The following is a 17309-nucleotide window of genomic DNA, read 5'->3' on the forward strand; positions in this document are numbered from 1 at the left end:
ATGTTAACATATACTACAAATTTAGAATTTCATAAATTGAAACAGAGGGAGAGACAAAAGGAGAAGCAGTAAAATCCAAAAAAGGAAAAAAAAAAAAAAACTCACAATCCAAAATTCAACGCCGCACGTCTCCAGTGAAATTGGGATCATATACCGAAGGCGGACATTCGTTGACGTGGCAAAACACTATTGGTCAATCTCTCTAAAAACTTGGCATCCTCCCAAAAACATTCAATTGCAATTTGCTTGCCATTCCTTTCCTGTCTTTCTCCCATTTCTCAGGCTTCCTTCTCTCTCCTACTCCTTGCCGTTTCCCGGAAAATTCATCTCAAGAATTTTCCCGGAAAAAAGGCATATTCATCATTAACGACCAGGATTCATTAATTTTGGCTCCACAATTATATAGTATTGTGTATTACGTGATTTTGGTAGGTTGAATTTGATTGGATAATTTGAGATGACTACGAGTCAAGGAGGAGGATCGTCGAGGAGGAGCTCGTTGTCGTTGACGAGTTCGGTATCTAATTTGAAGAAGAAAAGTACAGCTGCTGATAATGGTGGAGGACAACCTGATTCTGCTCCAAGAAAATCGATTTCGTCGTCTCGTTCCATGTGAGTTTTTATTAGTATTCTCCTGTTATTAACCTCATGCACGCTGTTTTTTTTTTTTTTTTTTTGACTTTGACATTCATTTGCCCAATACTTATGATCATCCTTTGTTAAGGCTACAGAGTTGAATAAGAAAAACTCATATGTATTTACTTCTCTTTAGTTATGTATGTATGATTCAACTTATTGGGATCAATTTATATAAATTGTCAACGCTTGAGGCTCAATATCCTGAAGGTCACGGAAACAGTATGTATGTATACAGTGGCGGAGCCAAGATTTCTATTAAGGGGGTTCAAAAATATAAAAAAGGTAAATATACATAGAAGTCGAGGGAGTTCAACATCTACTATATACACATAACTTTGTATATACAGCGTAATTTTTCGCCCAAGGGGGTTCGGATGAACCCCCGGGCTCAACCTAGCTCTGCCCTTGTATGTATATAGATATGGAGGTGAATCTAAAATTTCTAGAACATGGGTGCACCATTAAAAAAAGAAGGAAAAAATGTAGTAAGTGGGAATTGATCCCTAGTCCTCAAGGCAATATTAGCCTTTCTTATAGTATGGGTTCGAGCAGATAATATTATATCAACTTTAGAAAATATAAACATAAAATATCTATTTTTACGGAGAGACCATGGGTTCACGTGCCCTAAATTTAGAATGTAAAATCGCTCCTGTGTATATATGTGTGTGTATATAATGTATAGACACCCATTTAGGTAGGGGGTAAGTGGTTCAGTTATCAGGTTGGGTTGATTGAGAATTTTGGGGAGCTCTTGGTGCAATAAGCTCCAGTAATCCTGCCATTGACGCAAAATAATTAAGTGTGAGATAGAATTTTGGTTATGCTGTCTAGATACTCTCATGTTTAGTTGTTTCACTTATGCTAAATATTGGAAATTCGGAGCTGGAGCTGTGTTCTGGTGCGGCGAATATCTATGACATATGTATAGGTTCTCTAAATCTAAATTCGAGAAGGAAGAATGTATTCCCCTCATGCACTTGGACCTTGGAAATTAAGCTTTTGGAATTTGAATCCAAGTATGTTGGTCAGCATCTTACTATTACACCAAGTCAAAATAAACTGAATTAAATGCTGGAATAGAATGAATTACAGTTGCATATAAATGATTTTTGCACGGATGCATCCACTTTAAACTGGTAGTACATGGACGCAGGGACTTCCATATAGTAGATCTCAAAAAATGCATGGAAAAACTATGTCAGTCTGAATGTACCTTATCTACTATATACTCATGTTCAATATTAAAGCGAGTGAATGTTACGTGGTTGTATACTGCTACACTATTAAATGCTGTGAGTGATTCATAGGCTGCACAAGTTTTCCAGAGGTTTTTGCTTATTCAGTTTATTGGCTATAGTCTGTTCTTTCGTTTGGGCTGGTTGAGTTTGTTTCATGCACAAATTATTTCTGCCTTTAAAGCATTACACTGGGTATGTTGTTGTTGTTCTAAAGCATTGCTTAGCCGTTAAGATCCATCCACTACTTTATCCTTAACTTCTTGACCACAAAGTGACAACTATATTAAGTGACAAGTCATAGCTGGAAATGATTTTGCTAGTGAATCACGAGTTCAGGTTAGGGATGGGGTTAACAATCACTCCAACCTAAAATGATCATTTATGTATCATTGTTCTAGCAATAATATTTGGTTCACCACACATTTGTTTCAGGGGATTGACTGGAGAGCGGACAGTTAAGAGACTGCGACTGTCGAAAGCCCTAACAGTACCTGATACTACAAGTATTTATGATGCTTGCCGCAGGATGGCTGCTCGCAGAGTTGATGCTTTATTGCTGACAGACTCAAATGCATTACTATGCGGTATCCTGACAGATAAGGTTAAAAATAAAATTTTAACTAAATCTTGCATAATTGTCAAAATCCGACTAAATAAAATCAAGTTATGAGATTTTCCCTTTAACCCCAAAAGAATGCCTTTGACTAACTTTATTTGCATCCTTTCCGTTTCTTTCTTTGGGAAATTGAAGGACATAGCGACAAGGGTTATTGCTCGCGAAATTAATATTCAGGAAACACCAGTTTCAAAGATTATGACGAAAAATCCTGTTTTTGTGCTTTCTGACACACTAGCTGTAGAAGCCTTGCAGAAAATGGTGCTAGGTTGGTATATTTGAATAACATAAATGGTTAATTCTTTTGAGCTTATTCAATATCTTACTGTCAAACCGGCCACAGGAAAATTCAGACATTTGCCGGTTGTGGAAAATGGAGAGGTCATTGCTTTGCTTGATATAGCAAAATGTCTTTATGATGCCATTGCTCGACTTGAAAGGGCAGCTGAGAAAGGAAAGGCCATTGCAGCTGCTGTTGAGGGCGTAGAAAAGCACTGGGGCTCATCTGTTTCTGGTTAGTCGAGAATTTTGGATTGTTTCTATATTTCAATTTCATTGATATAGGTTGTTGAACGTCTTGGGGTTCATTTTCCAAGTTCCCTGTGGTTGAATACATTATTTGATCTTCCATTGCATGTGTCATTTATTAACCTCCTTTATTTCTTGATTGTCTCAGGTTCTAATACATTTATTGAAACACTTCAGGAGCGGATGTTCAGGCCTTCACTGTCAACCATCATCTCTGAGAATTCAAAGTAGGTAATATCTTAACTTTTTATAATATTTAATCTGTGATTCATAGTTTGTAGTCTGTATGATAAATTTCACGCAATTACTGTACCTGCTATGTTTCCAGGGTGGTTATAGTTGAACCAAGTGATACTGTTTTAGCCGCAGCAAAAAAGATGCTTGAATCTCGAACAAGCTCTGCAATAGTAATGGTTGACAACAAACCACGAGGAATTTTAACGTAAGGTTTCTCTCCTTTTCTCCACATGTCAGCCATTGAATATGAGTTTTAGTGTAATGAACGCTAATCATCTCATTAAAATATCTGCCTCATGGTCGCTGCAGTTCAAAAGACATGTTGATGAGAGTCATAGCTCAAGATCTCTCCCCTGAGTCCATTCTCGTTGAGAGGGTAAATTTCTTATCTGTTTAACCTAGCTCTCTCTTTATTGTAAGCTCCTAATAAATTATTATCTAATAGTTTTGCAAGTAAATGAGATCTCATATTCTTTCATTTATTTCCTATATTGGAATTTAAGAAATAGTCATTTGATCTCCCAGTTAACTTTCGTTTTAATACACATTAATGTTCAGGTAATGACCCCGAGTCCAGAATGTGCTACAACCGATACACCTATTGTTGATGCTTTACATACAATGCATGATGGAAAATTTTTACACCTTCCTGTGGTTGATAAAGGTAACATTTGATCTTCCCAAGTGTGGTTTGAGATCTGATATCTTCTTTTCCCGATTTCTTTAAAAAATTGTAATTCTAATGTGGTGCAGAGGGAATTGTAGTTGCTGTCCTTGATGTTCTTCATATCACTCATGCAGCTGTAGCCACGGTAAGAAGCATGCACACAGATGTTTAAATTTTGAAGATATTGACTTGTCAGAACTCACTTGTTATTATGCATATGCATGCTTTTACCATAAGTTTACAAGCTTCTGAAATTAATGACTTCCTAGCTATGTTTGCATATAAGGGTGCATATAGAAAATAAGAAATTGTCATCCCTAAGAGGAAATTAGTGCTCCGAGCTCCCTTTGACCTGTTATGAAGGACCAAATGCTGTTTAAAGATCATTGACAAGTCATTATTTCAGAAGTTCATCCATGTTTGTTTTGTCATTCTGCATCTATGTCATGATCATAAGGGACTGATCGTGTCAAGCTGTCAATTGCGGAAAGAGTGTAAACAACAACAGTTAATAACTCAGTTCTTAATGGATAATCATTATGTAATTTTATAGACGAATGAGAGGGATTCAAACTTCAGAATAGGCTGATTTTAGACGATGTTGCTTTTCTCAAGAAAACATATTATTTTGAAATATGCTTGGGTTTCTAAGTTTGGAGAAGAAGCATATTTGTGGCACTCTTCATGACAAAAAAATGGTTCAACTAAGAATCCTAACTAGCAATACATCGAGCCGTATTCCCGGTGCTCGTCATGACAATACTGGCCTTAAATAGCATGGATCTCCTTCCTGCATTTTCTGTGAAGCTCATCATAAGTTACTGTAAACTTTTAGGCTAATTTACTGGTCAAATCACCTTTTCATGCTGTCTTGTTTATACCTATCCTCAAATCAGCAAACTACCCTGCCTTTCACTTCACCATGATGATGAGCTTCCCTTGCAGCCATTTGCATTTTAAATGTATAAATTCTTTTTAGGGATCTTTCAACTTGGATCCTGGGGCCTCTTTGCTAAGACTGTTAGTTTATGCATTCAACAGAAGGGCCCAACAACATTTCCAATATGTGAAAGACATTTCTAGATTTTAAAAATAATTTTGGTCAGTATTCACTAAGGAGATCAGATTGATGATGCTGCAATAAATCTTGAACATCGTGATGACCTTTCCTAACTTAGTACTAGTTTTATGATTCAATATTTTTTAATATTGGTGACATTATAATCCATCCTACAATGCACTGTGTTGACTTCCAGTCCTTTGAATTTTCTATATTTGTCGGCCAAAGATTCCTTGTTGCCCAAGCTTGTCGAATTATTCCTTAACTGTGCCTCATTAACCAGGTGGGAAATACTGCTGGAGCAAATAATGAAGCTGCAAACACTATGATGCAAAATTTTTGGGATTCAGCTATGGCGTTGACTCCAGATGATGATGAAGAGACGCGGAGGTTCTAGCCTCGTTTTCCATAGTTTTATGTCAAATCATATTTTCTTTTCCTTTTCCTGATTTTTCACATTTGTCTGACATTTCAGCGAGGGTTCATTAAAATTAGCTTCTGAAGGTGCAGAAACAGGAAGATCGATTCCCTATCCTTCAGCTAGCCTGCCAAATATTTTTGCCTTCAAGATTCAAGATCGAAAGGGAAGGATGCACAGATTCAATTGTGGTATGCTATTGATGGGCCCTTCTTAAAAAAATAAAAATAAATAAGAAACACATTAAGCACTTGCCTTATCTGACCTATGCATCTTATATGGCCTTGCATACAATGCAGTTAATATCTGCCAGATACAAACAAAAGTTTTGATCCTTATTCTTCTTTCAAGCATCTTGTGACTTCTGATGTAATAGCTGTCTTTGAAGCTCCCAAGTCCTTTCAATATTGCAGTAGGATTTCACATGCGATTTTTCCATGCTACTCCTTTTCTTCTTTGGTTCTCTACTAGTGATCCTCATGCAAGTCGAGTTTATGAACTAATAAGGCTTACTTTTCATACGTGTAGTACTCTTGAAAATCCCCATCATGCATTGTATATTTAGCAGTACTCTTGTTTGTCATTTTTTGTTGTCTGGGAAATATTGTAACTGTGGTTCTCCAGTTATTAGGAATATGAATGTGATTGTCAATTATGCCACCAAAACCAACACTTAATGAAATATGGCATCATCTCAGGGCACTCTTTATTCTCCCTCAAAATGAACAGTTATAACCTGACTCCCATTATGTTCCTAATAATTCAATAATCAGATACACGGAGCGTGACAGATCTCATAACTTCAATCATTCAGAGACTAGGGGATGACATTGACCGAAACAGCCTTCCTCAGATTTTGGTAAGGATGCATGAACTTTTCCCTTGTACATATGAAGGTTTTCCTTTCGCCTGTGTTTTCCTGTAATAACCACTTGACTTAATGTTCATTGTCAATCCCTCTCTTCCAGTATGAAGATGAAGACCATGACAAGTGTATCCTAGCATCAGATAGTGATCTTTTAGCGGCAGTTGAACATGCAAAGTTGTCAGGCTGGAAGGTACGGTTGTTTTTTTCCAGTCCTTGGTTCTAAAACAACACGAGTTAGTATGAATTATAAGAGACGTAACAATGGGGAAAGAATGTTGAGTTAAGTTTTTAGTTATTATCTGTTGCTTTATTTTTCATGTTACAAAATAAGGACTGACGATAGGAATGAAACCTCTACAGGGATTGAGATTGCATTTAGACTATTCAGGAACGCCTGGCCGTAGGAGAGGTTCAAATTCCGAAAGTTTAGATTATGCTCATCCAGAATCTGCATGGGCTTCAGCCTATACCGCTGTAGCAGCTGGTGCTGCATTAGCTGCGAGTTTAGGTGTATTCGCTTTCTTAAGGAGATCCGGTGAATGATCACTTGAAAGTTTCGCCACATGATATACCCTGCACTGGGAGCAGCAGATAGGAATAATAACGGGTCAGTTTGATTTGTACGATTGTTGGCTGTGCTATAGGATTTGGATCAGTAGCTCTAAATTGGAGCCCATTTTATGTTTTTTTGCCCGGAAGCTGAATTTGCAGGTGTTTATTTATCTATACTGCTGAGAATTGTGTCCTCTACACCCTTTGTAATCCTCTGACCCAACAAAGTTTTAGTTCCCGGAGTGTAACAGAATTCAGAGGTCTCATATGGCTCATTGATATTCATGTAAAGATATTGCGAAACAAACTTTCTTTGTGCTTGTAGTGACAAATTTAAATTTATTGTCAATGTCAGTGAAAAGAGAGAAAAAAAAAAAAAACTCGGTTGAATTGCGGTGTCCAAACTTTTGATTAATTGTGGTTGTTTGTTTTTCTTTTCAATTATATATTTTTATTAATCTTTCTTTGGTGAGGAGATTTGGAACGAGAAATTTTAATTATATATTTTTTATTAATCTTTTTCTGGTGAGGGGAATTGGAACGAGGAAGGAGATGGTCGAGTCCAATCACTAGCTACACGACAGTGTCTAAACTGGTCGGTCATTCATATGGAAATCAAAATAATGGGTTTCAAAATAGGTCCCAATTTTTGAAAATTGTTTGATTAATTTAAAGTTTTCGGAGTTTCTTGAGTGACATAATAAACTAGGAATCATAGGTTGAATTGTCAAAGTTAAGTACTAAAATGAGTGTAAAGTGTAAACACGAGTTTATCTACTCATTAAAAATTAAAAAACACATACTAAAAGAATCACTAATTACTAAGAGAAACAAACTTTTCTTTGTCTCGAGTCTCGACTGTAGTAAAAGAGTTTTGAGTCACCTAATTTGGACCAATATGACCATTCGAGACGCCAATAAAAATGCTACTACTATAATTAGCACTGGGGAAATTATTACTTCTCAGTTTGTTTCAAATTATGTGACGAATTCCGACAAAAATAATCTTTTACATTTAAAAATAATTTAATTTTAATATTTATATTTAATTTTAATGATATGATTTATAACCATACATAAAAATTATTTTAAATTACAAATTTTAAAAAAATCAGTTAAACAGTATCAAATAAATTAGAACAAAAAGAGTATATATAAGAGGGTCCAACTAGAACGTGGCTACAGTAGAACCAAATTCCTCCCTCAGAGAAAAAGAAAGGAGAGAAAAGGAAAAGAATAAGTTCAATCTTTGTGTCGGTGCATTAATTCACGTGACAATAGCTAGTGATACTCAAAGTATTGATTACATCTCACTTTTTCCTTTTCTTTGCCAATCTTTTTCGGCACATTGCTTCACTTCTTTGACTAATGACTGTCTAATATTCTCATTGTGAATTTTTGTGAAGAAAAGAACTGTACAACATTAAAAAAGAAGAAGGATTTAATGGATTTTTTAATGTAGTCACATGGGTTATAGGAGACCCAAGTAGATAGCTGAAGCCTCCTGGATTCAAATGATAACGTATTGATATCTCAATCTTTAAACTACTTAATTTTCATAGAATAGAAATCTTTGAAGAACTTTAATAAATCTAGTTCCATGGTGCTCTGCTGACTATCATTTCAGGTGGCAGATGGATTTTCTTGGTCTAAAAATGGCATGTCCTTGGCTCATGATTGGTACTTTCTGACTTAAATTGAGAAAATTACCACAGTGACTGAAGTGAGGAAGGCTCCATTCCCAGAATATGTTCCAATTGACAAGCATCAAACCTTCATTCTGGTTGCTGTTACTAAACAAGTTAAGCAACACTACTAAAAGGAAACTTCAAGATCTCCGTATCATAACCCACCTTTTTGTCTCTTTTTTTCACAAACATATTACACGGGGAAGGAGAATAAGAGGAGAAGGGGACAGTGAGAATGACACACTTTATTACGAGGAAGACTCTCACCGGTATAACTAGATTATAGTAAGTCTTGGTGGTAAAACATATGTTCACCATAAAGATTTATTCACACTCGATATTTACATCAAATCATATTAACGTATCATGTTTAAGCGGTAAATTAAAGTGAAAATATGTATTAGTTAATCATGATTTAATGATAATATACGTAAAAGATACATACTCCTTCCGTCCCAAAAAGATTGTCTTACTTTTTTTATTAGTTTATCCCAAAAAGATTGGCAAATCTTTATATTTAGAAATAATTTAACTTTAGGAGATGATTTACAATCACACTAGTATCCGAGGCTTGTGTTGCACTACACATTTCAAAAGTCTACCTTTATTTCTTAAATTCCGCGGAGTCAAACTAAGATTATTTTTTTGGGATGGAGGGAGTATTATGTATTGATTGAGTGACAAATATCTCCTTTTAAGTTTTTTTTCCCTGTTTCACAGTTTACTACCACAGCCTCCTCCATTTTCCAACTTTACAGTTTTACATCTAATTAACCACTTCTATTCACCCAGTAAGACCCACATCACATTAGGACAATCTCTCCATTTAAAGCTTCAACACTAACATCTGCACATTTATTTCATTCATTCACCTGTTCCCTTACAGCCTTACTACACTACCAGATCCTTCCTCTTTTTAGTTCATCCTAACCACATAGCTGGTTTCCTATTACACGTCACTCACATTAAATCAATCATTTTTCAATTGTCACCCACAGATTTCTTTTCCTCGATATAGTTCATTTGCTATTGCTTTTTCTCCATTTTCTCCAGATTCAAGAATGGACCACTTGAGAACCAAAGCTCCACCTATTTCCTATATTTTCTTGATTTTTCTTACACTTTCATGGGTTTTTCAGAACACTTATGGAGAGCAAAAACAACCCATTAAAACAGTTGTTGTGTTGGTGTTGGAGAACAGATCTTTTGATCACTTGCTTGGATGGATGAAGAAATCAGTGAATCCTAAAATCAATGGTGTTACTGGCAAAGAGTGCAATCCAGTGTCTACTAAAGCTCAAGATACTGAAACTATTTGCTTCACTGATGATGCACAGTATGTGGATCCAGACCCTGGCCACTCTTTTGAAGATGTGGAGCAACAGGTATAAGCGTGACCATTTCATTCAAAAGTTTAAATAACTAGGCTCATTCACGTGTGATCCTAATTTTTTTTTTTTTTTTTTGTACTAAACATGTGATTTTTTTTAACTTTTTGGATGACGGTGAACTTTGGCTCAAGTGTATAGGTCGGGCACAGTGCTTAAAATTTGCAAGTCTATCCATTTTGAAACAGCTCATGTTGTGTTTGAAGTTTCATACGGCGGAAATTCAGACACTTATGACTGAAGTTCGGTCATTTTTGTATGAATTTCAACTATGACTGATTCGATCATTTTGGCTTGAACTTTAGCCTTTTTTTTTTTTTTTAATAAAGTTGAGGCATTTTTGTTTGAAGTTCTCCACATATGACCCAATTCAACTATTTTTGCCTAAACTTCATATATTTCTGCAATGCCTGAATTTAGCCATATGAAACAATACATATTAAATAATGGTATCTAAAGAGGTACCCAGTGAAATTTAAACCCATGATTCTCTCATACCATATTGCATTGTATGTTGCAACAGGTATTTGGCTCTGGCTCCATTCCTTCAATGTCAGGTTTTGTGGAACAAGCACTCAACATGTCTGATAATAATCTATCAAGAACTGTCATGAGGGGATTTAAGCCCGAAAATCTCCCAATTTACGCAACATTAGTTCGCGAGTTCACAGTATTCGACAGGTGGTTCAGTTCAATTCCAGGTCCAACACAACCAAACAGGCTATTTATATACTCTGCTACTTCTCACGGTTCCACCAGCCATGTCAAGAAGCAGCTAGCTACAGGTTATCCACAAAAGACTATTTTCGATTCGCTTCACGAAAACGGATTGGATTTCGGTATTTATTACCAGAACATACCAGCAACTCTTTTCTTTAGAAATTTGAGGATGTTAAAGTATGTGTTCAATTTCCATCAGTATGATTTGAAGTTCAAGAAAGATGCCAAGAATGGGAACTTACCTAATTTGACTGTGATTGAGCCAAGGTAGTGTCTCGTGATTTTCTTTATCATATTTGATTTTTTTAAGAAAGGGTAAAGAGTTTACCATAATTAATATTGTTTTTCAGAAGAAAAAATGTAAATTTTTCATATTCTCCCTTTTGGAGGAAATTGTTTGGATTTCTATAAATTGAGAGTTCGTCCATCCAACAATCGCATAACAGAATCCACGATATAATCACTAAAGAGTTTTGTTTAGAGGGAGATTATTCTCTCCATAGTTATATATTTTGTTTTATATTAATTTTATCACATTTAGGTCAATTAACAAATGATATTAAAGATTTTGCCTCTTTTAGTATATTTTTCATTTGTTATCTGATTTATCGTTGTTCAAGATTTATAATTGTTAGATTTCGCATAACATCATGTTAACATGACCCCAACAGGTATTTTGGTATAACAGGGTATCCAGCAAATGATGATCACCCATCACATGATGTTGCTAATGGGCAGAAATTAGTGAAAGAGGTTTATGAGACACTAAGAGCTAGTCCCCAGTGGAATGAGACACTTTTTGTTATTACTTATGATGAGCATGGTGGATTTTATGATCATGTTAAAACTCCTTATGGTGATGTTCCAAATCCAGATGGGAATACTGGGCCTGCACCTTCTTTCTTTAAGTTTGATAGGCTTGGTGTTCGTGTTCCCACCATTATGGTCTCTCCTTGGATCAAGAAAGGAACTGGTAAGCTTAAACTTTCCATCTTTGTTATTCAAGCCCGGGATTTAGAATTGATTCACTGGTCTAATTAATTCAAATTCGTCTCACTATGCCGGGTTTTATAACTCCCTAGGTATTTGGCCACCGGAAAGTTTGAGAAATCTGGTTGATTGACCTTTTGAGTGTTATAGCCATAGTTAATACTATGATTTTTCTCTTACAAACAAAAGTAAGATGACTTTATTAGGTACTTTAGGATAGTTGAGTGACCATTTGAGTAATGGACTCATGGAATGGTAAAGATTTCTTCACTCTTAATCAGAGTTTTTGGGTTGCCGTGAGAATGAAATCCTCTCTGACTAGAAGTGTTAAAACCCCTCATAATGAGCTTTTACGACGCGAATTAGTTTGTCATGCCGGTGAGTTCCAAACATCGGATGCTTAAAGCGAAAAAAGTACAGAACTTGTTTTGACTAGTCGGGTTTTAGAGCTCCCTAGCGAAGATGACTCTATTTCTAAGGCTTCAAACTGACCGATGGTTTGGTGGAATGAATAAGATTTCACTACACTTGGACTCTATCAAAGGTTTCGAATTCAACATGGAGTGTTAAAACCCTCATAATGACCTTTCAACGGTGCCAATCTAACTTAGTTGGATCAATTAGTTTCAGAGTAAGACAAGATTGATCCAAAATTCTATTCCTTTCAGATGGATAAACTAAAATATCTTTCAACATATACGGCAAGATGTGCAGATCTGTCTGCACTGTACTTTTATTTAATATATGCTAGTAATATGGTCACGGGATTAACTCTTTTTTTGTGTTTTTTCTATGTAGTGTTCTAGTTTCTGATTAAGTAATGTCACATTTTTGTTTTATATGCAGTGATAAGCAAGCCTAAGGGACCTAGACAAAATTCAGAGTTCGAGCATTCATCAATTCCAGCAACTGTAAAGAAAATATTCAATCTCACATCCAATTTTCTAACTCATAGAGATTCTTGGGCGGGCACATTTGAGCAGGTTGCAGGTCAACTGTCATCTCCAAGGACTGATTGCCCTGGTAAGATAACTAACACTCTTATATATATACTAGTGATTATAATATTTTGCACAAAGCGACAAAAATAATCTTTATTATTAGATGAGAATATATTTATATTAATATAATGTGGAAGTGATAGGATAATCATTATAGTATTGAATTTTCATAAATGATCTTGTCACGAGGGTTTGTTCATTTTATTAATGTTTCCTGACAGGCTACTTCAGTTTTAACAAACCACCCTCTCTTCCACTCACTTTTAACCATTTTTTCATAAAGTATTACAATATTCAGAACCGACAGTATAAATAAATTATATTGATAAATTCTAGCGATAAGATATTGCAGCTTAATTGGGATCTGCCTTATTTTTCTGAGTTATTAGTTCTACTTCTATATATATATAAGTGATTGCCTGTAATCATCCTCTTTTAGGATAATAACATTTTAAGTCTTTTAGTTATTAATAAATTCTAATTTAGTTATTGTGATACTAAACACATTTCTTGCGTAAACGGATCAAAACCACGCATCTAATTAATTGAAAATAGTTAAATATATCAAGCCGTAATCTCAAGGGCTATTATTCCTATCTTTTAATTAGGTGATTTGATACTGTAAAAGTTATTCCGCCTACCAAGCTTAACTCATTTTTTGATTTGATTATTTGCAGAGGTTCTGCCTGAGGTATCTCCATTGAGGAGTACTACTGAAGCGGATGAAACTCGGGCGTTGTCCGAGTTTCAGAGCGAGGTGGTGCAGTTAGCAGCTGTGTTAAATGGAGACCATTTCTTGAGCAGCTTCCCACATGAAATGAGCAAGAAAATGAATGTGAAAGAAGCTTATAATTACGTAGGAGGTGCAGTTTCAAGATTTATTAGTGCAAGTAAAGAAGCTATTAAGTTAGGAGCAGATGAGACTACAATTGTAGATATGAGATCCTCTCTCACCACTAGAACCTCAGTCCACCACTAGATTCTGAATAAAAAACACTTTTGTTAGTTTAGTTTTTGTGGATTTTGCCATCCACTGATATAGTATACATGTTGTTCCTAGATTTCGTCCCTGAATCCCCCCGAAAATGAAGTTGCAGCCTTTTTAATTAGTAGCCTCTAGCAATGTCGTATACTAGATTTGGGCAATGTCATATACACAGTGCTGGAGCCGGAATTCTATACAAAGAGATTCCAAAATGCCACACATGAAATTTGAACTTGTAACCTAAAGCCATTTCTGATTTTTTTTGCGTTTCTGTCACTTTACTAGAATTTTCCCTCATGTAAAGGGGATTCAACAAACCTATATATCGTTTCAAAAAAAAAAAAAAAAAAATATATATATATATATATATATATATATATATATATAAATAACGACAATAAAAGGACAAGTTTTCACCCTATATCAATGGTATAATTTTCCAACAAAGAAAATTCAATTGAATCCTCAAAATATCTGGGGTTCCACACAGAAGAAAAGGCTTTTCACGAAATTAGAGCCTTTTCATAATATCATGGTTAAGCTTTTTGAATTGATTAAACAAAACTGAGTCAATAGATAATAAAGAGAAATGTGTCAAAATTATAAGATTCTACTTGAGGAAATGAAAAAATTACGTAGTGGAGGTGAGCCAAATCCTTGTTCTACTTCCCCGGTGTAATTTTTTTTTAAAAAGGACAGAGGTGGCATATGTTTCGGAAATATTGAAGTTTCCTTATAGTACTGTCAGTTAAACTTGTTTACTAAGAGCAGCCAAAATGAAGGGTTGATGCTTGTCAATTGGAACATATTCTCGGAGTGGAACCTTCCTCACTATGGTAAATTAGGGGTTTACAGAGTAAACCGACAAACCGCACCAAACCGATAAATCGAGTCAAATCGAGAGAAAAATCCGATTAGTGGTTTGGTTTGATTTGGTTTGGTGTTGAAAAAAAAAACACGATCATAATTGGTTTGGTTTGGTTTTAGCTAAAAAAAGTCAAACCGAACCAAACCAACCCGACATTACATGTATTCAATTTTTAAAATATTTTATACATAAAAATATTTATTTGTAATGTAATTTATAAATATTTCTTAATTTTTTCGTAGTTTTTTTATCTATTATCATATTATTCAAGTTTGAACTTAGAATTTTGAATGTCAATAAGTTTTATATCTTATGGATGTTAGTAACTCATATAAAGTCCATCAAAACCAACTCAACACTAATACTAACAAAAGAAATTCAATTTACCACTAGGAATGAAAATAATGTTGGATATCTATTCTTTAGTTTTGTATAATTGGTTTAGAGAGTGAAAATACATAACTTAAGTTTTTTTTCTTGTCATGTAATTAGTACTTATTAGCCGTACTTATTTTAGCATGACTTAGTACTTTTAGATTATGGTCATTTTCTTTATGGCTTATTAATTAGCAATATTTATTTTAACCGATTTTATTATCTTTTGTTGAATATTTTATTACAATGTCATCACTCTTCTCGCATTTTGTGTTATTTTCTTATGAAACACCTTATTATATAGTTGTATCTTACTAGAACTAAAGAAATATTTGAAGTAAAAGTTATATATTTTGTATCAAGACTATTCCAAAAAAAAACCCGAGAAAATCCGAGGTTGAAAAACCCGAATTTTATTGGTTTGGTTTGGTGTATAAATTAAAAAACCCGATGCAATTGATTTGGTTTGGTGTTTAAAAAAACCGAACCAACCCGGTCCATGTACACCTCTACTTGTAATGTTAAACATATCGTCGCATTTGCTTGGCTGTAAAAGTATCTTGTTAAGATTCTTTTGGAACAGACTAAATAAAGAAGTAGAGTCAAATAAAATGGAACATATCGAGAGTATATAACAATAGTAGTGTAGTTATTAACAATTGAAAATTTATTTTATTTAACTAGTAGTAACAACTTCCAAAATATTACAACCTGTAGTAAGGGCAATTTGATTACCAAGTTTCGCTAGCTTCTTACAAACATTATATTCTCTAAACCATTTTAACAAAAGAAACTCCATCTTTGTAAATTTTAACGTTCAAGCATGAACAAATAATGTTAGAATTATTAGACTAAGAATAGTCGTCGAGTCAAATGTCATAAATCAAACGAGGTGTACGAAGATTAATTAAAAAAAAAAAGAAGTGGTGATAATTCTTTCCATATATCTTCCTTGTAAATGGAATCTTTATTTCTCCATCGTTCGAGTCTTGAAATTTGGATACAACCAAGTCTCCTAATAATGTCAAGTAAACGAAAGAACCATGAAGAAACAACGGACAATGCAGATAAGATAGTGGAGTACGTAGTTGAGTTTGGAAGATATGCTCTCTTCTACGCACGCGGGTCCAATGGGAAAGAAAGTTTAGTTATTTACATACCATTAGCATCTTAATTCATTTTAGGAAACAAAGTGAAAGTTGAGTGATTTTATGGTTAGAAAAATAAGTTTGATGATTTTACTGCAGACCAGAATCACAACTGCTTCTATTGTAACCACAAATATTTACACCAGCCATAGGCACATAACATGATATCTCTCTCTCTCTCAAGTCCTATTTCACATTCAAATAAGCATCGAAAGTTTTATCAAGAGATCATGAGAGTAACAATAACAGGTTTTAACGGTATAGTTTAATTCTTCGACGAACCATATCTGGACTTCTACCTCCGCCCTGGTGCTACCAAAAGAGTTGTGTGCATTGCGAACAATATTAATATTGGAAGTCAAAAATGTTTCTTAAATTTTCAGAAATAGAGAGTTTGAGGTATTCAGCCAAACTTTTAGGGAAAAAATAAGTGTTTTTGAGTAGTAACAAAAGCGAAAAAAAAAACAGTTTTTCTGTAGAAGCACTTTTGGAATTTGGCCAAACACAAATTATTGCTCAATATTGACAAAAGTGATTTTCAAATTGAATTAGTCAAATACAAACGGCTACTCTCCAAAAAGTACTTTTTGACAAGCAATGATAACAAAAAGTACTTTTAAAAAATAAGCAGGTTTTAGAAGTTTGGCCAAACATCCGCCTATAAATTACCATACATATAAGAATTTGTAACAATTGAAAATGGAAATTAAAGTATAAGTAATCAGAAACTCTTAAAGCCTTTTGCTTTGAATTTGATAATGACATTTTTAACTCCTAAGCAACTTCCATCAGTTTCCAGCAGCAAAAGTTTAATTTTTTCTTCTTGAAGACTCTTATTAATTACTGGTATACTAATTAAACTTATTGTTAAATTGATCTTTATGTGAATAGGTAAGGTCTGCCGCTAGTGTCCACAAACAATCTGCTGGTCTCAACTACTAATGAGGCTGTTGCAGTTTTTGCCTCTATATATAATAAAGCACCTAATAAAGAGAGGTGGAAAAGCTCATCACTCCTATTATGCTATTTGTAATTCTTTTATCTTAACGTTTCAACACGTTATAAACACAAATGCTGAAGTGACACATGGATTTTGGAGGTGTCTAGATGATTATTTTGCAAGTTGAAGTATTCAACACAACAATAAGTTTTTTAAAAAGTGGAAGATGTTTAGAATTTGTGGTCTTGAACAAGTCATACTATTTATGTGACTATAGGACTTTCTAAACTTGTAATGTTAAACATATCGTCGCATTTACTTGGCTGTAAAAGTATCTTATTAAGATTCTTTTGGAACATACTAAATAAAGAAGTACAGTC

The 17309-nt window shown here is 34.5% G+C and overlaps 2 protein-coding genes across 2 annotated transcripts; both read left to right on the forward strand.

Annotated features, from left to right (window-relative positions):
- Nucleotides 1-200: 200 nt before the first annotated feature.
- On the forward strand, nucleotides 201-7189 carry LOC132632462 (CBS domain-containing protein CBSCBSPB5-like). The gene is made up of 14 exons (XM_060348403.1): nucleotides 201-612; nucleotides 2313-2481; nucleotides 2632-2764; nucleotides 2840-3010; nucleotides 3173-3251; nucleotides 3353-3466; nucleotides 3571-3637; nucleotides 3820-3925; nucleotides 4015-4073; nucleotides 5272-5378; nucleotides 5464-5597; nucleotides 6180-6265; nucleotides 6375-6464; nucleotides 6635-7189. Exons 1-14 carry the CDS (start codon nucleotides 458-460, stop codon nucleotides 6815-6817), a joined length of 1653 nt encoding a protein of 550 aa, XP_060204386.1. The 5' UTR covers nucleotides 201-457; the 3' UTR covers nucleotides 6818-7189.
- A 2063-nt stretch (nucleotides 7190-9252) lies between these two features.
- Nucleotides 9253-13815, forward strand: LOC132632463 (non-specific phospholipase C6). The gene is made up of 5 exons (XM_060348404.1): nucleotides 9253-9899; nucleotides 10426-10889; nucleotides 11294-11595; nucleotides 12459-12635; nucleotides 13291-13815. Exons 1-5 carry the CDS (start codon nucleotides 9576-9578, stop codon nucleotides 13590-13592), a joined length of 1569 nt encoding a protein of 522 aa, XP_060204387.1. The 5' UTR covers nucleotides 9253-9575; the 3' UTR covers nucleotides 13593-13815.
- Nucleotides 13816-17309: the final 3494 nt, after the last annotated feature.

Source organism: Lycium barbarum, chromosome 3, assembly GCF_019175385.1.
Source record: "Lycium barbarum isolate Lr01 chromosome 3, ASM1917538v2, whole genome shotgun sequence".
Taxonomy (NCBI): domain Eukaryota; kingdom Viridiplantae; phylum Streptophyta; class Magnoliopsida; order Solanales; family Solanaceae; genus Lycium; species Lycium barbarum.